The sequence below is a fragment of the Pocillopora damicornis genome, chromosome 6 (assembly GCF_964200805.1).
Source record: "Pocillopora damicornis chromosome 6, jaPocDami1.2, whole genome shotgun sequence".
Classification (NCBI taxonomy): Eukaryota; Metazoa; Cnidaria; class Anthozoa; order Scleractinia; family Pocilloporidae; genus Pocillopora; species Pocillopora damicornis.
In genome coordinates, this window is record NC_142675.1 from 21,763,053 (window position 1) to 21,786,722 (window position 23,670).

Below are 23,670 nucleotides of genomic sequence, written 5' to 3' on the forward strand. Positions count from 1 at the left end.
CAAAATTGTTTTATACTTCGGACAGTGCATAACTATTTGGGGACCAGAGTTGCAACGCACCTCTATAATCGCACAGAGTTACTTCTGTCTCTTGTACAAATGTTTCTCCTTTGTAAGACGTACTCTACTCTGTTGTCACCACTGCTTTAAGTTCAGTGAAACGACTGACTGAGGAATCGAGATGGCGGTGTTGGAACGTGTTGCTGAACGCTTTTTACGGTCAAGCTTTGTAGATTTAGGTACTGGTACACTGGGATCATCTATGTATCTCTTATACTTCCTAATGTGGTATCCTTCTTTTATAAATATGAGGGTTAAAGACGATTTGTAATCGCATTCAAAATTGTGATTGGCTTTTGTTATTTCTCACCTTTGCCATGAACACAACTCAAGTGAGTTTTGAGTCTTTTTTTCCTCGACAACTTTCGGCCACAAATCGTGCATTTGTAGTACGATCGATTCTTGTCGATTATTTCTACAAAGAGTGAGTTCACATCATTATTTATATCACCAAGGTATCAATCGTCTAGAAGCAGAGAACCGGTCGGAGAAGTCAGAATAAAGTTGTACACCTCTCTTAACACCGCAATCAGCAAGCCAGCGGATGCACTTTGCTAGCCAATGACAAGTCCTAAAAGATCCACGTGATCATGCCCCTGATCGGAAACAAAGAAGACTCCATTTGGCGCTCATCTTTGAATGTACTTTTCATCGGCTGATCGCTTTTCTCAAATGTTTTGCTTAATATAACATTTCTAAAGATAGGTTTTATTGTGGTTCAATGGGAAAACGAGAATAGCGTGAGTGTTGTAAAAGAAAAGAAAGTCGTTGGCGCCGTGGAGTTAAAAGAAGGGACAACAGTTGACATATTGATTGGTACAAACAAGGGTTGAGTGGCCATCTGTAAAGCAACGATTTTGAAAGTTTGTGGTGAGTAAAAATTGCGATATTCGTTACGTGATCAAAATATTATAAAAGAATAGATGTAACGGCTTGAATTAAGCTTACATAACGCTCGGCGCAACTGAAACTGGAATAATTCTGAGAATCGAATCGGTCACTTGCATGCCGCAGTTTCTTAAGCTTGTGCTTTACAATGAAATAAATCTATCAGTAAGGTTTCAAGATTCCTTGAGTCACGTTTGGGAACATTCAAGATTCATAATAGGAACTGTTATTAAACAAACCTTATTACATAAAGAAGCCCTCCTTGGTAAAAACAAAATAATGTATTCAGCCCTTTTTTAGTAAAATCTATGGGAGAGATGTACTAACTTCAATATAAAAGTCATTCAGTAAAATTCCTTGGAATTCCAAGTCCTGTTGGCTATAAACTTGGAATTTCTGGGAATTTCTAGGAATTTCTAGGTTTTTAGAACCAGAGTTGTTATGTTTGGGAATTCCCAGTCCAAATTTACAGTGAAAATTCACACCTTTATTCCTAGGAATTCCTAGGAATTCCAAAATCCATTTTGCAAGGGTCTTCACAAACAGTTTGCATCCATTAGAGTTTTGTTCTTCAGTCTAATGGTAGTAGTGTTGTTCAATAGGTTGCAAAGAGTATATGCAGTTTGGTTTCATATTTATGATTTTGCTTTTTTCAACAAGTGTACGTTTTTCAACTAAGAAATTGACATACTTAGCATACAAGGCATACAAGGCTTTCATGGCTTTCATGCGTTCGCAACACAATCTGTTCCAGAAAATACCGCTCAATAACATCTTTTAGTGTGGATTGGCCATGAACAATATGACTTGTGTATGCTTCTGTATGTATATTGAGTGTTTGCACCATAGAGCTCCAGGTAATCGTAAACAAAGATATTGCACCTCCATTTCCAAAGCAACAATCCCAGAACAAATACAAAATGGCTGACAAAAGAGTTTTATAAGCAAAAATCTTGTGGTTCATCATGTGACTCAGCCCTGTCCATGTGTGACGTCAATTATCATCAAGATAGCTCACGTGATCAGCATGTGAACACCTTTACCCTCATTGGATCACAGTTAGTTGTCATGGTGTTGAGGGCCCAATGACCACTGTACTATCGCGTAATTTTTCCATTTTGTGGCGGGGGAAAAAAAAAAAGATGACAAAAAAACAAAGGCATTTTATGACTGGGCTACCACAGGTATTCCAGTAAAAAGCCAATGAGCACAGTAAGTAAATGTAGCCTTGTGTTGACTAGCTATCTCTTTTGAAGTCAAAATTTTTTAAATGAAATTGCGCCATCTCCATTTTTAATCCTTCTGAAATTGAGATGTAATTTTTGTACAGAATTTCAGTATCTGTGCCTAGAACTTTATATAAAATTGGGATGTGAAGAAGGTACTGTTCATGTACATTGGTTTCTGTTTGTATTTGATATACTAATAGAGAAATTTATATTTTTATCATGAGTAAAGTGATAGAGTACATGTCTGTTAATGTCTTGGTATTATATAAGAAATAAACATTCTTGAAATAATCAGAATGCAATGATTTCCAGACATTCTTTAAGGAGGGTGTGCAATTGTAATTCCATTGTTTAAGCACCAGTGGCACAATTCATAACTTATCTTTGATTGGACGGCACTGAGAAACACAGACATAAGAAGTGGAAATCACATGCAAAGAAGTCAAAATCAATGGAAAACTAATATATTACAAATTGAAATTACAGTATGCCCAATCTAATGTAAATTTTGTGAGTGACTTGCTATTCAATGGCTTGAACTCTCTTTATCCTGACATGTAAACTCATAGTGCTGTAGGTATCAATTGTGCTTCAGTTACTGATCAGCGTTTGTAGTTCAATGTTATTTTATTTTGTAGACAAAAATTAACACACCTTGCTGTCACTCTTAAAATGAATAATATCAAATGAAGAAACTTAAGACCTACATTCTCTCTAAATTTAATGCAAACTTGTGCTTTAGAATATGTATCTGCGGAATTGATTATTTTAAGGTTAAAATTTAAAAAATTCTAAAAAAACTGTCCAAGCTAATAAGTTCAACTAAATACAAGTGTAGTGCCTTTTCATTTTCAAGTGTAGAACTGACTGCTCAAAATACATGAAATATTTTAGCTCTGGTGTGGTTTTTCTGAAAGTGTCCATGTGATTATGGGCTGTTTGGCATCATGTGACCACACAGGTAGAGCATACCATAGATATTCCCTACTGCTCTCAAAGAGAACAAAGCCTATGTCCAAATAGTGAAAGCCTTTCTGTGAAGGTTGATTCTTGATTATACTGTATTGCTATGGTTACCGTGGAAGAAAACAATCCTATTTATTATGTAAGTCAGATAAGAGAGATAAATGAAATGTGCATGCTACACAAATGTTTTTTTTTTATTCCATTCTTACCCTAAAACCTAAATTGCCAAATATCCTCTACTTTTAAACGTTACATCTTAGTTCTTTAAGTGTTTATACATGTATCATCCTCCCTTGTCATCTAAGAGGATTCTCTTAAGCTGGACTTCAGTCATCAAACACCAAGAACTTTCCACCACTGACCTTGCTCAACTTGAACAGATTTCATCTAGTTTTCCTACCGCTGTAATGAGGTTTCCTGTGACGGCTAGAGCTTCAGCAGAAGGGTTTTTTTCATCTATAGTGATAATACTACCACCATAAAGGATAACATCAGCTATAGAAGACATTTTTAAGCGAGCGTTTCCCACGAAGTCTTTCAACTGCAAGGCTATAAGATCAATGTTTCAGAACAGGTTTGACCTGAACAGCTTAACCCTTTCACTCCCAAGATCTAATTAGTAATTCTCCTTACTATCTACCATACAATTCTTATGATGTTAGTTCAGATAATTTGGTATTGGATCAACTAATAATAATTGATATTCTTCTCTATTCTCATTACCTACCTGCTTGATATTGTATTGATATTGTGAGGAGAAATTCTGTCTTGGTCACTTGTGGGATTGAAAGGGTTAAGCTCAAATCAGCTTGAGTTTCGTTGGGAAAAATTTACAATCCCAGCGGGGTCTAACAGATTACTGCTTGGACATAGTTTGATGCTACTCTGGTTTGCAGATTTATGAATGTAACCGAAGAAGTTACAATTCATAGACCCAACGTTTCGACACTCCTGTCTAGTGCCTTCAATGAATAAATGGCGTCGGTTAGCTGTCCGCCCACGCTCCTTTAAATCGTGACGATGGCGGTTTGCTTCCTGACGCCTATTTACACCTCGTCAGAAAAAAGGCCGCTAATTAGTGATCATATAAAAGGACCTCTTGTTGCAGCGTTTAGATCACCCCTGATGAAGGCACTAGACAGGAGTGTCGAAACGTTGGGTCTATGAATTGTAACTTCTTCGGTTACATTCATTAAATCTGCAAACCAGAGTAGCATCAAACTGTGTCTGTTAGTCCACCTGGTTGCGTGTGAACTTTAATATAGATTACTGCTTATATGTTTTTCAGCTTACTCAGTGGCGTGTATTTCCTTTCAAGGCGGATAATGCACTGACCACTGAAGCAGCAAGTGCTGCGAGGTCATGGAAGAGTGAATACCATATAGTTCGATACTAAAGTCGTATCGGAAAATAATATTAATAGCAAACATAAGACCCGAAAGCTCTCTCTTGTTCCCATGGTCCTCTACCGTTCTTCCCTAAGAAAGTACAGAAAGAGAGAAAATCTTGGGAACAAGCTTGGGAGAAATATTTGGCTCACACGTTTCAAAATTCCCTCCACCATTTCCTCTCTGAAAAAAGAAAAAGAAAACTTAACTAAACAACGAACCATGTCAATAAATGTTTAATTCCTAAAATTCAATCATATGTGAGGTTTTGTCTCATATTCCAGACAAGACACTATATGATTAATGTTGAAAAGTTTAGGGGGGAAGCCTATACTTCATGTATGCCTGTTGGTTTTAGTCGGTCGCTTCGAAGCATATAGACAAATTGCATGGGAGAAGAAAATACAAGTTAAGATATAGATGACATCTGACGTTAGTCTTTGACGACACGGATTGAATTTCTACTTACACTACAACACTACATACAAGTTACCGTTTACTTGTTCATTTCTCTCCAGAGACTTTCTCAGGCGTAAGATCGGGCTCATGGTTCACTAAGAACTTCCTATCGAGGATCTCCATCGCGCTCAATTTGGACAGATTTATCGGGAAGCCGTTCCGAGAAGGTTCACACCACTTCTATGCGCTCTAATTCTACTGGTTCTACTTGGTAGGGATTCTTAGACAATATGAGCAGATTCTTGTAGCCTGCAGGACAAAGAGTATCGGCGATCGTCGCTTCAGTACCAGATGACAACAATGACACGTCTGTCAATCAAGCTGATCGACGCTCGCCGGTCAGGCCAATCCTCTGTTTTGTTGAGTTCTTGCCGTGCAAGATGCCGAGAGTTTCGACAGTGATACTTCTGTCGCAGAATTCGGTTTGCGAAAGGTTTGACCTTTTAGGACGAGGCTCTTTGTTTGGAAAATGAATTTGTATGATCGATTCCACAGCTTATTTGGATTTATAATAAGAAAAAAAATCTTAAAAGAAGAAAGGAATTAAAATGTTTACTGGACTAAAATGTCATGCATGAGAAAAGCGTTACCCAAAATAAATTTTTAAATGCACCTTTTTATTCAAAAAGCGTGCAAAAAGAAACCAAAACCACATTTTGTGCTGTGACGTACATTCCCACGGTTGGCTTAAGTTTTTTTAATCCATATTCATGAACCTCAGGCTTTGCCTCGTTTCAAACTATATGTGGCCACGTAAAGTTGTGAAGCCGTAGACAAGCTGAGTCCAAGCTGCGTTTTTTCCAAGTCACTCTGCAAAGAAGAAGCAAAATGCAAAAAATAAAATAAAAGGTGAGCATTAACCTGTACGTACCTTTTGCGCAAACTTTCGAGATAAAACAGTTTTAGAGTACGAGTGGAAGGGTTTCCACGTGCGTTTAGGTTTCCGCCTCAAGTCGCCTCTTCGACATTATTTTTGCTAAACGTTTCGGATAGCAGCAAGAAGACTCAGGCATACATGCTTTCGTGAAAGCGTTTTCAATATTACTTTTGGTACCCGCTACAAATAAGAGATACGGTACATATTTTCATTGCAATCACAATAAGGGTTAAGTGACAATAAACCGCTGAAAATTCATAACTTAAACTGACTAGAGACTGAACATGACCAAAAAGAATAACTTTATTATACCATAAGTATCAACGGCTGAATGTCTGTTTTCGTTTCTTGTTCAGCTCGATCGAGACTACGTGAAGTCAGCAAAAAAGGGAATTAAGCAGAATTCACAAGCCACGGATTCTCAAGCACTAGGGACCACCAGGAAGATAAGAGCCTAATCATAAAAGCGCTATAATATTGCGATAAAATGGTGACTTGTGTACTGAGTGGGTATGCAAAATATTTAGGAGATAATGTAAGACAAATTTGTTTACAAAGTAGCTGATTAGGGAACTCGGCAATTGAAGCACAAGTTCTATTCAATTTGGCAAGAGACTTTCTCTCTGAAATTTGGCCATGAGAAATATCGATCGCGTGTTTCGGCTTTACGTAGATTTTAAATTCTGCAACTGGGATGTGTCATGCGTTTTCATCGGGTATGCGGGTGATATTAGATCCTCGTAATAAGTAGCACCGCAACTTCAGGTCTTGGTGATCGAGAACGATGTTCAGGTGACTTAATAAGTCAAAATTGGCAACCATTTTGGTTTATACCTTACGAGTGATTCTTATATCAAAAATTATATAAGGCAAGAGTTCCTTTTTTCTTGCTTTCAGGACCTAAGCAGTGCCACTTACCAAAACTAAATTCAATTTGTATTTAATTTAAGTCTTCGTTCTCAAAAAAACAATTGCTGGTGCAATTTGTCTAATTCGAGATTTTGAGCTTATAATAAGCAACTATGCAAACAATTTATTTGACTTTTCAGTGTTGTATTTTTGACAAAGGTGATGTACTCCAGCATAATGCTAAGCCTTTTAAGGGGAAGTGAAACATTTTTGGTGCATTCTTGAAAACAAAATATCGGCATAGAGAAAATGACTGCAAGAGATCATTATCGGCAAAGAAGTTTGATCAAAAATAAAAAATTTGGCTTTGTTGAAAACTGATTTGAGCCCCAAAGAAGTCATACTTGCGCTATTGATAAAACATCTGAGTAAACTTTCGTGTGAGAATTCGAGTTCCACTCGTGCAGTTTTCAATTAATTGTTGAAAATCAAAACCATGGTAATCAGAACAAAGATAAAAATCATCATCAGCCAACGACAAGTCGAAGGTAGGAAGCGCGGGAAAACGCTAGTGACCGAGAGGAGATTGGTTTCTAGTTTCGCATCTGATTGGTTGTTGAGATAGAGGTGCGAGTTTTCTATACCAAGTAAAGCAAAGCTAAGGCAACCCAGGATCACTTTCGATACTTATTAAAAACTGCTCTTAACCAACCCTTTACGCCCTATGATCAGTAGGCATATTCCCCATACTGTTTTCTATACATTTCCTAAGGTGCTGACGAGGAGAATTTGCTTAACCATCAAGAGCTCCTGTACTTGTAGATCATTTCCATTGTTCTCATGACCTTAATGTTTGATTTAGAGGTGATATTGTAAGGAGAAATTAGATGCTGGTCACTCTTTGGGGTTAAAGGGTTAAACTAAACCTCAATTATCATAAAGTTTTATTTATTCAGTTTATTTTTCAAACGGTCAGTTTTATCGAAACTAGATTGCAAACTTAGTATTTATTTTGCCTGCCTTCATTAGTAACAAAAATAGGAGGTCCCACGTAGGAAAGTACACGGGAAAAATGAAAAAAAAATAAAGACAACAATAAAAACTACATCCATTCCGCCAACTGTACAAAAAAAACTAACATTATTAGCTGCAAAAATAAAATGAGAACCAGCAATTATTATTTTGAGAACTATATTGATTAATCGCTGTTTAGCTAGCTAATGTTCTTACACATTGGAAGAGAAGGTGACGAAACATCTTTGGCAAAACACAAACAAAAAAAAATTGCTTTCGGCAACCGATGATTAACAATGTTAATGAAACGAATACTCTGTACATTCAACCAATGACAATTTTACTGATTTGGACAAAGAAGTAACGAGACTTGTTTACAGAGAAAAAAAAAACGAATTCAAGATTTCAAGATTTATATCCAACACGGACAAATTTCCATGATATTCTACCAAATCATTTGGACATGAAATGTTGAGTGACACCTTGAATTTACGAACAGATGAAATGTGTTGTATTTTTTTAGTGAACTCCTTTGGACGGACGAATTGTCTTGAAATTTCTACAAAATCAAATATATTGAGTTTAGACTAACGATGATTTGCCATTGGCAATCATTTATTTATAGGAAATTTTCAATAATTTTCATTATAAACAAGGCCGAATTGTTTTGATATTGTACTTGACAAAAGGCTGATGAATTTTAATCAGAGATGTTTCCTGCGCCTCTTTCCTTTCAACGTGTAGAAATAATCTTAAGGAACATGGCAAGTCATTATCACTGAGAATCAGAGCTAGAAAATCGCTCAATGTTAAGTATAGAGGAGAAAATATAAAGAAATTTGAAATAATTTCAACTTTGGCTCTTTCCACAAGATTTTCTTACTTGCCATGTTGCTTAGGATCAGTTGAGAAGTTTTGCTACATTTTGGCAATTTTGTTCAAGGTATAAACAGTTCAGAGAAATACAGAGTTGGTTTGAAACTTCGTTTATGGAATACAAGAAATATGGTAATTTTAAAATGACAAGCAAAAACTCCCACAGTTCAGCTCTTGAGTTCAGCTAAAAGCCGCAAGGACGTAGATTGGATGGACTAATAAATTTCGGCGAGAAAATATCAGTCATAAAAACCACTTAAAACAGCGTCGCTCGTGTTAACAACATAGACCAGATTTGGTGATAAATATTTTTGCAAGATTTTTGCTAGTTTAGATGGTTAATTTTTTTTTAGAAGAGAAAACACTCAAATTTTCGACATAATGATCTTAACCAACCCTGTATTTCATGCTTTGTTGGTACTATGATATAAAACTGGCCAGAAAAAAGCAAACTGTTTTCGCAAACAGAATCTCGTACTAGACTTGACTAAAATAATGAAAAATCATTAAAAATTGGATTACATCTTTACGACTGAGCAAAAAGATGTACGAGATTTTGTTTGTTTACAATTTAGCGGGAAATTTTACATCAAAACTACTTAAATTTTTTTGCGAAAATGTTGTTAGGGGAAACTCCGTGCAAATTGTCCCAAATTTTTCCGCCAAAAGTCTTAGTATGTAAACGAAAAAAATTTTGTTGGCACCTTTTCATTGAAAAAAATTGAAAATTACTTACTTCATTAAGTGTAATTCGAATCGCATTTTCAACACATAGGAGAATTTGTGAAAATAAAACAGTGTAATACAATACTTCACATAGAGTAGTCACTTTATTTCATTTATAATAGCAATAATACAACAATAGAATACATTATGTACTTATTGACAATAGTATTTCGGATAGTCGGAGTGTTTTCCATTGTTTTACCGTTTCTATTTTTCATGTCAAAATTTGTTTAACATGCATCAATTTTCAAAAATTTGACATGGAGGAAAGAGAAATTCTGTGTCTCCTTACAACATTGTCAAGGTTCTGCTTTTGCTGTGGCTTTACTTAATTCAATTTTTTATTTCACTTGATGGAAATTGTTTCAACCCAAAGATTGTTTTAATTGATAAACATAGTTTCGAAGTTTCAAAAGAGCTCAAATTTTGTACTTTTTTTCTGCGGAGTTCTGGGTGTTTTTCCTTTCAATTAGCCCATATTGTTTTCTAGAGAAAAAAAATAATAGAATGCTAGTTTAAGCTCGGTGAAAGCTTGTTCGACTCGAAGCAGATCGTTAATGATCAACTTATTCGTTCGTAAACGAATTTTGCTAGCCCTTAAAATTGCGTGTCGTGTACCAGCCATATTGCCGGAAAAAAAAGCCGAGTATGAGTATAATATTTTTTTCAAAAGAGTAGACAAGAAATCGTTATTTGCGACCGTGAAATTGTTGAAAAATTTGCACCCATTGCTATTGAACCAGTTTTTAAGAGGCAAACACTTGCGTTTACTGCGCACCTTCGTACTTTGGCTTAACCCTTTAACTCCCAAGATCTCATTTGTAATTCTCCTTACTATCTCCCATACAGTTCTTGTGATGTTAGTTTGGAGAATTTGGTATTGGATCGCCTAATAATTCCCGAATTAATATTTTTCTTTGTTCTCATCACTTGTCCGCTTGATATTGTATTGATATTGTAAGGAGAAATTCTGTCTTGATCATTCATGGGAAATAAAGGGTTAAAAGTAATTTGTAATTCTACCTTCACAGAATGCAAATCTTAAAAGTCTCTTCTCTTGTCCACTTGCCAGGCATAAATTAAACTTTTGACTAGTAATCGAAGGACATTTGCACAGAATACTGAAAGAAGAGAAAATAAAAACAAATAGTTTAGACCAGGAAGGTCCTCAAATAATGTTATGCCCAGTTCCTGATGAGATCGCTGAGAACACAGTTGAGCCTAATCTGATAAAATTTAGCGCACGGTGTATGATTGAGAAGCAATGAGGAGCAGTACACAATGGCCTTAAATAATACATGCAATAAAAGATGTTTCCTGAAAACTTATACTCTCGGACTGTTATCAACATATTACTCTCCGAATACCATGTGGTAAGAGAAGCGTCTAGACTTCGATTTCGTACATTAAACAAATTATTGTTGATCCGCACGAGAAAAAAAAAGGACAACATCGCGCAAATTCAACGCCGCCAAAATTTAACAAATCCTTTAAAATCCCAAGAGGCCAAGAGAGGGCAGTTAGGAGTAGGCTTTGTTCTGGCTTGTTGCTGTTGGATAGCAAGGCGTTCAACTTTCAAGATTTATTAGATTTAATAGAAATCACTGCGATTAGCGTTTATTCGAATTCAACAACTGATAAAATTTGAACATGTTCATCACTTGTCCGTATTCTGTACATTCTTCTGTTGCTCAAAAGGGAAATCGTTAAAACTTGTTTTCAGTAAAAATTTTAATTACCTCTAACGTTTCCAACCACAGAATAAAAATCAACGCTTCGTGGTTTAGTCTTATCATCATTCATGGTGGTTTAGTAGAACAGATCCCAGTAAGGGGGTCTTACAAATCTGTGACATTTAGAAGAATTCCGACATTTTTAAAATTGATATCAAACCCCCAGACTTCCTCTTCCCTTGGATAACTCAATGCCATCCAATGAGTTCGAGGAAATTCCTACACATGTTGATACTAAAACGTAATCTCTTTCATGAAAAATATTGTTTTAAAGCCTTAACTCTTTCACTTCTAGATCTCATCAGTAATTCTCCTTCCTGTTTTCCGTAAAATTATTATGATGTTGGTGCAGAGAATTTGACACTAGATCAACTAACTCTTAATCCTCTAACAGACATTTTTGCTTGATGCTTGTCAGTTGTCTTCCTGATACTGTATCGAAATTGTAAAAAAAAAATTTTGCCTCGGTCAGTCATAGGGGTTAAAGGTTACATGAACTTAGCATGGGTTACGTAACCTATTGTGCGGGGTGTTGCACGTTATGTCGTTACAATTGCTTCATTAGCAGAGAGCTGGTATATTTACGGCGTTGCTTTCATTCATATTCATTCGCGTCATACGAACGTCTCTGCGCCCTCAAAATTAAATACCCAATGAGTAAGGGCTGTCAGTTTTTCAAATACATATTTACAAAGTAAAGAGTATGCATAAGAGTCGGTGCGTTTATTATATTATAAGTCGTTTGCTTACTGTATTTTTGGAGCCTTTCAGAGCTTCTGTAATTTTGCTGTCAGTTTTTCATGTACATGTTTGCAAAGATTATGCATAAGAGTTAGTGCGTTTATTGTATTATTAGTTGTTCTGTAATTTCCTGCTCTAAAACGTTTCGCTCTCTTGCAACTCTTTCATAGATTGCATGCTTGCGTGTTCTATAGGGTGCGAAATTACAATCACAGACTCGAAAGGCTCTTACGTATAGAACTGAGTTACAGCAATTCGAATACGAAAGAAGAGTAAATGTTCCTCTTAACAACAACTCTTAAAAATTTCAATGATTATCGTGCACTTCTCTTTTCTTATTACTCAACAAAAGAAACCAAGTCTACTTGATGTGAAAGTCAGGGGCACCAACAAACACTCCAGCTACCAAGAACAATTCGTTGGATAATGTTTTAAATGTGATTGTGTGGTAGCCTGGCTGAACTCTATGCCCAATCGTGTCGTACCGATTCCTTCTCATCTGAGTAGAATTGGTTTGAATTGTTTCGTTTTTATGATTGTCGAGCCATATTGCAGCAATGCCTCCGTTATGTTTTGTCAAAACTGTCACTGACCGGGTGCGAAACGAATTTTCACCAACAATCCGAGGAACATAGATCTTTAGCTTAAGGACGCTGGAGCGTATCCAGGCACACCAACCCCCTTGGGAATCAGTGCGAAGTTCTCTTGCGACTCTTTTAACATTCTGTTTTTGTCCGTACAGTTTGAAACATGGCGAAAAGCCAGTTTTCTCTTTAATTTCAAATTTGAGATTAGAGTGGTGAAGCTTCTTAAATACATTCGGCGTTTTCCCCGTCCAACACAATGGCTTTTTTAAGGCTTTGGTTTCACGCTTTATAAAAAATAAGCTCGGGAGATTGAAGCTTCCGTCATGATTGATAGAAAGCAGATTTAATCCCATGACGTTGTGAGGAATCTCTTGGTAAATGTTTTTCACATATTCAGTCATCATGTAAGCAATCTGAGCATGCGCCTTAACACCTATATGTTTACCATCTGAGCCTGCCATGCTTGAGTGCATTACTTTCCATCGACCTTTCTCTTTCCTACAAATTATTTCCCTTAAATTGAATGATGTAATGTCGTAATGACGGGCAAGTTCTTTTTGACCAAAGTCTTCGAGGGTAACACAAGATGGATTTTCCACCTTTTTAGTGTACGGATTAACTCCGAAATCACGTACAACGTTTATGTAAAAGATCACAGGTGCTGAAGAATATGCAAGAGCTTGTCGTGTCAGTTGTTCCAGTGGTTTCGCCGTCTCAAGTGCTATATCGTTAGATGATAATTCTATCAACACGAAATCGAATCTCGCGCCTTCAGGAATAAAAGTTCTGCAGCAAAACGCGAAGAAATAGCTATCCGTGTCTCCGATTGTCAGGGCAGTTACCTTCAAAAAGGATTTTGCAAAACTACCAAAGGTTTCGTTCCACCATTTCTGAAATACTTTGAAATACAATCCATCCAGGCTGTTCTCGTCAAGTCCTAGTTTTCCTCCCGCGCTATGAGAGCCTCCGATCACCAACACGCTGATGTTTTCTCCCCGTAACGCTTTCATCAGAACATGTCTGAAGCGATCAGAATTACCAGCTTGAATACTTCTTGATAACAGCGTTTTGTCAGAGGTTATAATGCTAAATTTATTCGGCAGTTTGAATATTTTTTCTAGTTCCGAAATTGTAACTTGCTTAGGAACTGGTTTGTTGAGCGAAAATTCAAATTGCTTAATTGTGTGAAGATGATATGATAAAATGAGGATAAAAACAAGAGAGCAGCACGTAAAAAAGGTAGACTTTGACATCTTTTAAATTGTATTCGGCTGGCTTTCCCAGCTGTGCTGTTAGGATAAAGAAAACTCTATCTCAATTTGGACAATTTGAATTGTGCAAGTATCTTATCACAAAATCTGAACTAGAGGCAATATTCATAAACAACTTACTGTGTCTGATTGAGCTTGCTAATATGCGTTGCGAACCGATGAGTTGGTGAAGGGAAAGAACAGTTTTATCGCAGCGTGGTGGAACCGATTTGCATATTTTGTTTATTGATTCCTAAATTTTGACGTCATGGCGCTAAAAAATTCAGTTCTAAACAACGCGGACTACAGGCGGCCCAAGCTCCAGCTGTGAGATGATCATCTTACGCAATAACTTTCATGGCGGAATTATAAGAGTTTGTATGGGAATATTTACGACCGCTCTAAGAAATAAAAGAATACGTCAAATTCTCATAGCGTATTGCTTGTTATTGTTTTTTTAGAGGGCACGGTAACGAATCTTGCAATCTGATTGGTTCTTTACCCGGTCAGTATTTTCCTATCTCTGCCCACGGGCCACGGTAACGCTTTCGTGAGTCGCCGAGACATCCCAACTTTCGTTGTCATTTTTCATAAATATACCTCGTTTTCCGGCTGGGCAGTATTTTTAAGCAAACACGTCGGTCACTACCTCAAGCCGATAAATAACTTATGAATCCTCTCTTTTCTCTCTATCAAATCACTTTGGTTGACAGAAAAATATTGGTTTCAGAATGAATTTGTATAAACAATAATGTAATTACGTTGGTTGATAAGCGGCCTAAAAACCTTCTGCAATTAATTTTAATCGTTCACAAAAATTACCCAGAAAGTTGGAACGTGAGGTATTTGGTTACAGTTAAACTGAACGATGGAACTTTCATTCATTTAATATCTGAATTTTCTCGAGCAATTTGTTCATAGTGAAAGAGCGAGCGAAGTTTTAATTTAAGTTCTACAACAAATATACGCTCCTGGTGAGTCTTTCCAATTCCGTTCAATTTGGACATTTGTACCTTAAATTGCACAACAGAAATTGAAGGAATTTTTTGAGAAAAGGCCGCATTACATTCCCTTGTGTCTCGTTGGAGTGTGCCGTTCGAATTTAGTTTTTGTGAAGGAAAGATCAGAGGTAAACACGCCGTTACAGCAAACAAACGAGCAAACTCTCACAACTTCAAAATAAAAAGATTGAATTTACTCACAATTAATTTCCTCGCCGTTTACTTAATGAACAGAGGTAAATCTTCGTACATGAATGAATCGTCGATGAGAGTGAATAATAGTTTCCGTTAGATCATTAACTGATTTTGAAGAACACATTGTCGTGACAGTCCTTGCCAAACTAGTTCTGTTGGTTTTCAAATGTTCCTTCGCTTTTCTTTTTCTTGCGCGCTCTCTAATTGACAGGTGTCAGATTGTGACAGAAACTTGTAAAAATAATGTTTCAAAGTTTGTTTGGAAGCCTTTTAAATCACCTTTATCGTTACGGAAATGAAAATGTTTCGCTGAGGCATCTCTCTTAAATTTGCATCACCTCTATTTAACTACCATTTACCCACTCAAAAATATTTCAGTTTATGGAAGATCTTGCCGTATTTACGGCCATAAACATGATAAATCATTCGGGTTCTTTCGGAAAGAATTTCGTCAAGTTTAAAAACAATAAATATGTTATTTACCGGCTAAGGGTCGGTCCGTATGGTGAAAAACTGTGACCTCGGTCTTGAAAATGCTGCCCTCGGCCTACGGCCTCGGGCAGTATTTTCAAGACCTCGGTCACAGTTTTTCACCATACGGACCTCCCAGCCGGCAAATAACATATATTTATCTGACCGCTTACTTTGATGAAAAGAACGCATTTTAGCGGGTTGTCCATTTCGAGGTTTTCAACGTACATAAGAAAAGCCCAAGGCTGAGCACTCCATTTCCGAACGCCCGATCTGAGTAGCGAAAAATTCCAGCGCAAAATGACCGGGCGGCCACAAATCCAACGCAGAATCCAAGCACATATACTGTAGTTTCATTTAAATTCACTTCAAACTCGATCTTCCTCGTGCAACCGACGCTAAGCCGCAATTTGCTTCAAAAATTTCCGGTTTAGAGATTTCTAACAGCCCGCGTCCACATCAACCTTGACACACGATAGTTGAAAATCAGCTAGGTCACCTTGCCTCCTTTCTAAACTGAGCCTCGCCGGGGACCCCACTGTAACTTGGTACCGGTGGTGCTACGACAATTTCTTCATGCCAAGTTACAGTGGAGTTTTGTTAAAATGCTTGTCAATTTGTTAAAACAATGTTATTACTCACACATTCTTGATCAATTTGAGTTAAGTTATCTTGGTGTTGTTGTTGTTTTTGTGATTAGGTCAATCAGAAAAATAGGTGATTAGGTGTGGACAGAAAAATAGCAAAGGGTTTCCCATCCTTTGTCATGTGAAGACAATGTTATAAAAATTAGTAGTAAAACCAGCAGCAATTTATGTTTATATTTCAGACATTCTGTGACATGTTGATTTCTGTCAAGGAAGCCTTTCCATTCTCCATATCTCAACAACCCCTGGAATGCAAACTGACTGCTGTCCTCTCCCACTGTTTGTGGCTTTAAAAAATGTGATCCATGGAATGGTATTGATAACCACAAATTTTAAGCAATGTTTATTCATATATATGTGCAGATCAAAGCTTTCACATGTCAAAATTTTATACCATGGTATTACAGATTGTTATTAATGTAATAAAATTATCAAATTCAAAGATCTTGGACCCCACTGAGCATGCATTGTGGAGAATGCTAGAAGAGTGAACTATTAATGAAACTAGTCACACTGTATCTGTTGTTTTAGTTCTGTTGCAGTTTATTTAAACTAATGTGATGAACATAAAAGTAATGTTCACTTAAGGTGAGGATAAAAGGAGGAATGAGTCGCAGAATGGCATGTCTTATGGAATGGCACAATTTGTTGTGGAGTATGCCATCCTTTACGTTTACCTCTAACCCTCACCCTAACCCTTATGTTTAAAAGTACATAGTCTAGGGCTGGCTGTGATACTATATTCCGTATGAATTTTACCATTTTATGTACTCATTCCACCTTTAATCCTCACTAGTGTTTACAAATAGCTTATAATTTGTTGTTTCAGTTACTTTATATACAGAATATGTTTCAATTTATAATAATAAATAATAAATGTCTGTATTGCTCATTAGATAAAAACACATCTAATGTTACAGGATAAAACCCGTTTAAATACGCGGACGACTCTACTGTCGTTGTTCCCGTTCGAGTGATGGCCACTGTCGTACGGATTTGGTGGATCAGTTTTTAATTTGGTCTGAGGAAAAAAGTATGATTTGTAATCCGTCGAAAAGTAAAGAAATTATTTTTCGCAAGGAAGGTTTTATTCAGGATATTGCGCAAGTTAATAACATTCCGCAATGCACGAAGCTGTCCATTTTAGGTGTTACGTTTTAGGAGAATTGTAAATATAGCGAACACGTACTTACTAAGTTGATTAAGGCAAATAAGTGTCTGTTTGAATTAAGATCTTTACGGAAGGAAGGTTTCAGTCAAGGTGAAGTAGGCCACCTATTTAGCACCTTAGTTTTACCAAATTTCACTTATGGTCTACCTGTTTATGACGCTACAGACTCAGATCTCACGGTCATGCAAAACTTTATGGACAGATGCTTTAAAAGGAAATAAATATCTTAGAGAATGGACATTCGAGAACTTTTAGAAAAGCCAGATAAGAAGATTTTCAAGGTACGTTCAGTAACGTCATTCCGAAGAAGAAAGAAACAAAGTACCAACTCAGAAACAAAAGTGCTCATCGCCCGGATATAAAGACTGACAGATTTAAGAATGTTTTTTTTTAAATAGGCATATCTTTAAATATAATCTTTGATCTTTCTATTATTTTATGTTGTATATCTTATGTATATATATACAACATGTCCTATGTATTTTTAGACTCCTAACTGGTGATGTAACTTAAGATATGTCTTTTTATCTTAGGAAGAATAAAGATTGATTGATTTATTGATGACACGAACAAATGACTCGACGACACGAACAAAGGACTCGACGACACGAACAAATGACTCGACGACACGAACAAATGACTCGACGACACGAACAAAGGATACCAATTTAGTCCCCAATGTGACTCCATATTAAAAGGTCAATTACTTCTTCAAAGTGGTCGCCTTTGTTCAAAGAAAAAGGAGTTTTACGCGCTGAAATGGTGTACTGTTTTGCCTCGACATGCAATTATTAATCGGAACAAGCGCCGAAAAAGGAAAAGACGAGTACAAACAATAGATCCATCTGACAAGGTTAGGTACAGTATTCATTGATAATCTTTCCCTCTAAAAACAACGTAAAATGCGATAATTTTTCAATAGCCTGCAGCGCAGGCGTCTTGTTAGTGCGAGCTAACGTTAACGTTAAAAGCTCGGGATCGTTTGTTTGACCGGCCATTTTTGATTTGCAATTAGAGTGGACAGTGGGGGGAGGGGGCGGGGGAGGGGAGAAAAGACGCCTGCTCGAAGAGGCTGTTAAAATGCCATAAGCCCCCTGATTAGTTACGCTTCACTGCATTTCCGGAAATAGGAAGGTAACCAATAAAAATGAGTTTATTTTAAAGTCTTTGACAACGACTTCCGGCAAAAAAACAAACACACGTGTAGCCGAGCCGTTATATCCAGCTATATATAGTGCGTGATGTCCGATAAGAGTGCGAGTGACAACTGTAGGCTTTGAGAGTTTCCTTCAAAATTCAGTTCGGAAATCTCCCTAAGCAAAGCCACTCTTCATCAGAAAATGTTTTCAAACCTTCGAAACGGAAGGAGTGCTTTGGAGTTGTTTTGAGCGAATTTGTTCGTCAAGTTGGATTTTCCCTAGTGCAAGATAGCTCGAGATTTTCAGATCGTGTATGCAACCTATGTGGCCGTAAGATTCGAAATTTAGGCCAATTGTACCACTTTGTCAAGAACGCAACTACAACAACGTCTACGCCAGTGAAAACTAGCAAAAGAAACCTTGACACGCCAGATAAAGCTAGTCCACCCTGGGGGAAATCAAAATCTGAACGCGTTTGTTCCCCGATTGACAGGACTCCGTTGAGGGAAGTTCCTCCTCTCATGCGGTCGAAAAAGTCTCTCGCCTTTGAAAACGCAGTGAATACCTCGTCTGCCTTGTTGGTACAGGAAAGCGTGATGCTTAGTCATATGAATGTGGAAGATCTCCCAAACGATGGTTTAAAAATCGTGTTCATGTATCTGTCTGGAAACGTGACTGTGAGAATTCCCAGAGATTCCCGAACAAAAACATTGGAGAAGAACGTTGCTACCAAACAACGGAGAGAAGTGATTAATGCACTTTTAATGCACGAAGAAATTAAGCCTGAACTATATCAGGAAATCTCCTTATATAATTATATGTCGCTCGAGTTTGACGAATAATTGAAATCGGGATGCATATTGGAGGCGCGTAATCCGGACGAGCTCGCTAGTATATCGAACAAAATTTTCATGAAAGAGGTGAGAATTTTCTGTCCCCTCTGGTTTGACTGCGTTCGAGGTGCAAGTGGTTTATCGCAGAATGCTTTCAAAGAGTGCGTCCCAGAGATAAACTCCCTTGCTTTAGCGACACCAATGCTAGCACGCTTAAGAAACGCCAAAGCCTCTGCAGTGCACAACCGAATTTCAACCATTATGTTTCACAGTGGTGTTAAACATGACGACTTGACACGTTTAAATCATTTGGGGGTATGTATGTCTCCAGACTGACAGCTACAGCTGCAGCTTAATCGAACCAATCAGGAACTCCGTTCGTGGGCGAACGGAGTGTGGCAAAATAACAATGACTTCGGGCAGGCGTAATCTTCACTTCCCTACCCCCACCCCTCTCCCTATTTTTGACCGTCGACCGCCCCCTTGGTACAAATTTTTCCTCTCCTCAACCTTCTGCTGCCATTAAAATCAAAGATGGCGGCCATAATATTCGTTATGAAATTACTTAGCACTCGCTAGCCTAAATTACGCCTGCTCTGCAGGCTATAATTTTAAGCGAATGCGCTATTTTCATGAACTCGAAATCCCGTGGAAATTTACGAGCGTCGCATATCGAACAGTTGCATGTATTGTTTATCCTTCACTTCTGAGTGCTTTTGTTCTTTTTTTTATATAGCATTTACGTTACCTTGAATTGTGAACCGGAATTTAGCCTGAATAGAACTGTTACAGTGACAACATACATTTGTTTCCACTATGTTCGAGCTGAGACTTTTGAGGCGGTTCATACCAAAGTAATACAGTGACAAAACATTTCTTACACCAGATCAAAATTTAATGGAGATTTTTTATCGTCCCGTGTACAGGAAAGGCGATAAAGAGCCTGGCAAGCACTCCAGAGTATGTAGCTGCCATTTTAGTAATGGCAAAAAGTCTAATGGCTCAGAGATGTTTGAACGAGTTTGCAGAAAATATTGATTAAAGCAACCTGATGGTGCATTCATTATTACTCCTCTCTGACCATTACCACATTGAAAACAAAATTACGATGAATGACATTTAACAACAATTTATCGCTTCCTGTTATAAATAAAGTCTCTTCGGAACAATGCAAAATGTTATTTTTTAGACAAGCTACCTTCTAAAAGAGCAGGACTCTAAAATTACCTTTAAAGAAGAACTGATTCATCGACCCGCCATTTTAGATGCTATCTTGTCATCATGCACTTCAATGTTCTTGTTGAATGAGCTGGCTTTTGCTGCGGTTTCCACCAACGAGGTTTTCGCTGTGGCCATCTCGAAATTGACTGTGCGCCTAGAAGAAATTTTTTACAAATCTGATATTATGAAACCAAGTGAGACGGCTTTAAAGGTCGTAAAACTTCTTCGCCCGAGTAACGTTCTCGTCGGCACGTGCAGTGGAGAGTAAATCATGAATAATAACAGAGAGAAAGAGAGAAAATTTGCAATTCAAATAATCATAAACGTCTCCGATTTGATTAAGGGAGTCACCGGAAAATTGACATAGCACATCTCTATTAATAAAATACCATCCACTAAACGCTTCATTTACATGTATGATTGTTCCACAGCTTGGAAAAGGTTTTAAGTTCTACTGATTCTGGCGAAGTTATCAGTGAAGCTTTCATGGCGTTTATATGATGTTACTTACGGTAACTCGAACCCTTCTGCCAAGTTGAACCAAGATCCATTTCCATTCCGCTCATTTTCCAGACGATTTTACACTCCATGGCTCCAACCATGTCTGTCAACGGATTATTTAACAAAAAAAAATGTGCAGTAAACCAAAACATTGGTTGTATTTCTTATTATGCGGCCGTTTATTTTTTCCCTGTTTGACATTACAAGGAACAGCGAAGAAGGAGGGGCGGGGGGTTCACCTTCCCCCCCCCCCCCCCACTTTTTTCCGCGGCAAAAAGTTGAATATTTTCTTTGTTTCGTAACAGTCAAATGGTTCAAATAAATGAATAGAAAACCACGTTTGAGCCGTGGATGATGAAAAATTAATAAATAATCCTCACAGATGAACTGAATCCGAAGAAATTGAGAAGAATTTTTTATACCTTAAAAACTGAATGATCTGTCCATTATGGCTCTTCACTCCTTACTAATTTTAGTTATCTTGCACAGACTTATATGTCTGAGTGTTCAGTTGGGCGCAAAATGGCAATCATAAACTGAAAAGGCTCTCACATGGAAAACAGAGTAACAGAAATTTGAATACAGAAGAAAAGGAAATATTCCTCTTGTGTCCTTGGGGTTATGTAAGTTTATCTAAACAACAACTCATAAAATGATTAATATCGTGCACTTCTCTTTACATGTTACTTAACAAAAGATATACAAGTCTACTTGATGTGAAAGTCAGGGGCACCAACAAACACTCCAGCTACTAAGAACAATCCGTTGGATAATGTTTTAAATGTGATTGTGTGGTAGCCTGAATTCACTTTGCGATCAATCGTGTCGTAGCGATTCGATCTAACCCGAATCGAATCGGTTTCAATTGTTTCGTTTTTGTAATTGTTTAGCCATATTGCAGCAATACCACCTTCATGTCTTGTCAAAACTGTCACTGACCGAGTGCGAAACGAATTGTCACCAACAATCCGAGGAACATAGATCTTTAGCTTAAGGATGCTGGAGCGTCTCCGGGAACACCACCCCCCTTGGGAATCAGTGCGAAGTTCTCTAGCGACTCTTTTAACGTTCCTTTTTTGTCCGTACAGTTTGAAACATGGCGAAAAGCCAGTTTTCTCTTTAATTTCAAATTTGAGATTAGAGTGGTGAAGCTTCTTAAAGACATTCGGCGTTTTCCCCGTCCAACACAATGGCTCTTTTAAGGCTTCGGTTTCCCGCTTTATAAAAAATAAGCTCGGAAGATTGATAATTTTCTGATTGCCTCTGACACGATTGATAGAAAGCGGATTTATACCCGTAACGTTGCTAGCAATCTCTTGGTAAATGTTTTTCACATATTCAGTCATTATGTAAGCAATCTGAGCATGGGCCATGACGCCAATATGCTTACCATCTGAGCCTGCCATACTTGAGTGTATTACTTTCCATTGACCTTTCTCTTTCCTACAAATTATTTCTCTCAAATTGAATGATGTAATGTCGTAATGACGGGCAAGTTCTGTTTGGCCAAAGTCTTCGAGGGTAACACAAGATGGATTTTCCACCTTTTTAGTATACGGATTAACTCCGAAATCATGTACTACGTTTATGTAGAAGACCACAGGTGCCGAAGGATATGAAAGAGCTTGTCTCGTCAGTTGTTCCAGTGGTTTCGCCGTTGCTCGTCCTTTATCATTAGCTGACATTTCTATCAACATTATATCGAAGCTCGTGCCTTCGGGAATAAAAGTTCTGAAGCAAAATGCGTAGAAAGAGCTCCCCGTGCCTCCAATTGTCAGTGCAGTTACATTCAAAAAGGATTTTGCAAAACTACCAAAGGTTTCGTTCCACCATTTCTGAAATACTTTGAAATACAATCCATCCAGGCTGTTCTCGTCAAGTCCTAGTTTTCCTCCCGCGCTATGAGAGCCTCCGATCACCAACACGCTGATGTTTTCTCCCCGTAACGCTTTCATCAGAACATGTCTGAAGCGATCAGAATTACCAGCTTGAATACTTCTTGATACAAGTGTTTTGTCAGGAGTTATAATGCTAAATTCATCCCGCAGTTTGAATAATTTTTCTAGTTCCGTGACTTGCTGAGGTGTCTTTATGTTAAGCGAAAACTTCGTCATTGTGTGAAGATGATATAAGATGATGAACATGACGACAAGAAAGATGTAGATAACAAGGGTAGACTTTGGCATCTTTTTCAATTGCATACGCCCGGTTCAATCAGCTTTGCTGTAAGAATGAGAGAACCTTTATCTCAATTTATGCAAACATCTTATCGTTAAATATGAATCAAACCATAACATCATAAACAACTTACCGTGTCTGAGTGCGCTTGCGATTATGAGTTCAGAATGAGTCGGTGAAAGGGAAAGAGCTAACAATAGTTTCATCACAGCGTGGAGGGACCGATTTGTATTTCTTGTTTAAAAGATATTTTAATATGAATCGGCTTGAACTAGCTTATAGCGTGACCTTATGCTGTGTGTCCTCTCACGCATATAATATTCTGTTTTGCGTCAAAATAGCGGTATGCGGGTCCACTTGGCGAAGTACTTTAAATTAAAAATATTGATTAAGCAAACAATTGGCGTACTGTTTTAAGAAACTTATTGTGGCTATGGGTTATATTGTTTGTGGTTTCTGACTGTCTTTTGGTTTGCGTTTCATCGCAGAGAAAACACGGAACAAATTTGTCCACGACCGTAAAATAAGTTTGATGAAAACAACTTTGCGTATTAGTAGCTTTCCACTGTTAGTCTTCATTTCATAGCGTGCTATTTTTGTACAGACGTTCCGGACTGAATGCGAGAAACTATAGTCATATTGGAATTGAGAGACGATTAAAACTTCAGAA

General features: G+C 37.5%; 2 protein-coding genes and 2 long non-coding RNA genes across 5 annotated transcripts; 1 reads left to right on the forward strand and 3 right to left on the reverse strand.

The window, feature by feature from the left end:
* Positions 1-789: 789 nt before the first annotated feature.
* On the forward strand, positions 790-9,470 carry LOC149044420 (uncharacterized). Its single transcript, XR_016188016.1, has 3 exons — positions 790-930; positions 5,050-5,839; positions 6,224-9,470. It is a non-coding gene; the product is annotated as an uncharacterized LOC149044420 (long non-coding RNA).
* Positions 3,181-6,215, reverse strand: LOC149044421 (uncharacterized). Of its 2 annotated transcripts, none has more exons than XR_016188015.1 (2): positions 5,862-6,215; positions 3,181-5,239 (listed from the first exon to the last, which is right to left on the reverse strand). It is a non-coding gene; the product is annotated as an uncharacterized LOC149044421 (long non-coding RNA). The 2 variants fall into 2 exon arrangements; XR_016188014.1 differs by lacking the exon at positions 5,862-6,215 and adding an exon at positions 5,604-5,737.
* A 2,299-nt stretch (positions 9,471-11,769) lies between the features above and the next one.
* On the reverse strand, positions 11,770-15,469 carry LOC149044422 (uncharacterized). Its single transcript, XM_089210785.1, has one exon. It carries the CDS (start codon positions 13,644-13,646, stop codon positions 12,168-12,170), a length of 1,479 nt encoding a protein of 492 aa, XP_089066911.1. The 5' UTR covers positions 13,647-15,469; the 3' UTR covers positions 11,770-12,167.
* A 5,930-nt stretch (positions 15,470-21,399) lies between these two features.
* Positions 21,400-23,270, reverse strand: LOC113674991 (uncharacterized). The gene is made up of 2 exons (XM_089210784.1): positions 23,134-23,270; positions 21,400-23,045 (listed from the first exon to the last, which is right to left on the reverse strand). Exon 2 carries the CDS (start codon positions 23,021-23,023, stop codon positions 21,530-21,532), a length of 1,494 nt encoding a protein of 497 aa, XP_089066910.1. The 5' UTR covers positions 23,024-23,045; positions 23,134-23,270; the 3' UTR covers positions 21,400-21,529.
* Positions 23,271-23,670: the final 400 nt, after the last annotated feature.

Bases quoted from the DNA above. Each gene is read 5' to 3' on its own strand.
- LOC149044422 (XM_089210785.1), bottom strand. From the start codon at position 13,646: ATGTCAAAGTCTACCTTTTTTACGTGCTGCTCTCTTGTTTTTATCCTC.
- LOC113674991 (XM_089210784.1), bottom strand. From the start codon at position 23,023: ATGCAATTGAAAAAGATGCCAAAGTCTACCCTTGTTATCTACATCTTT.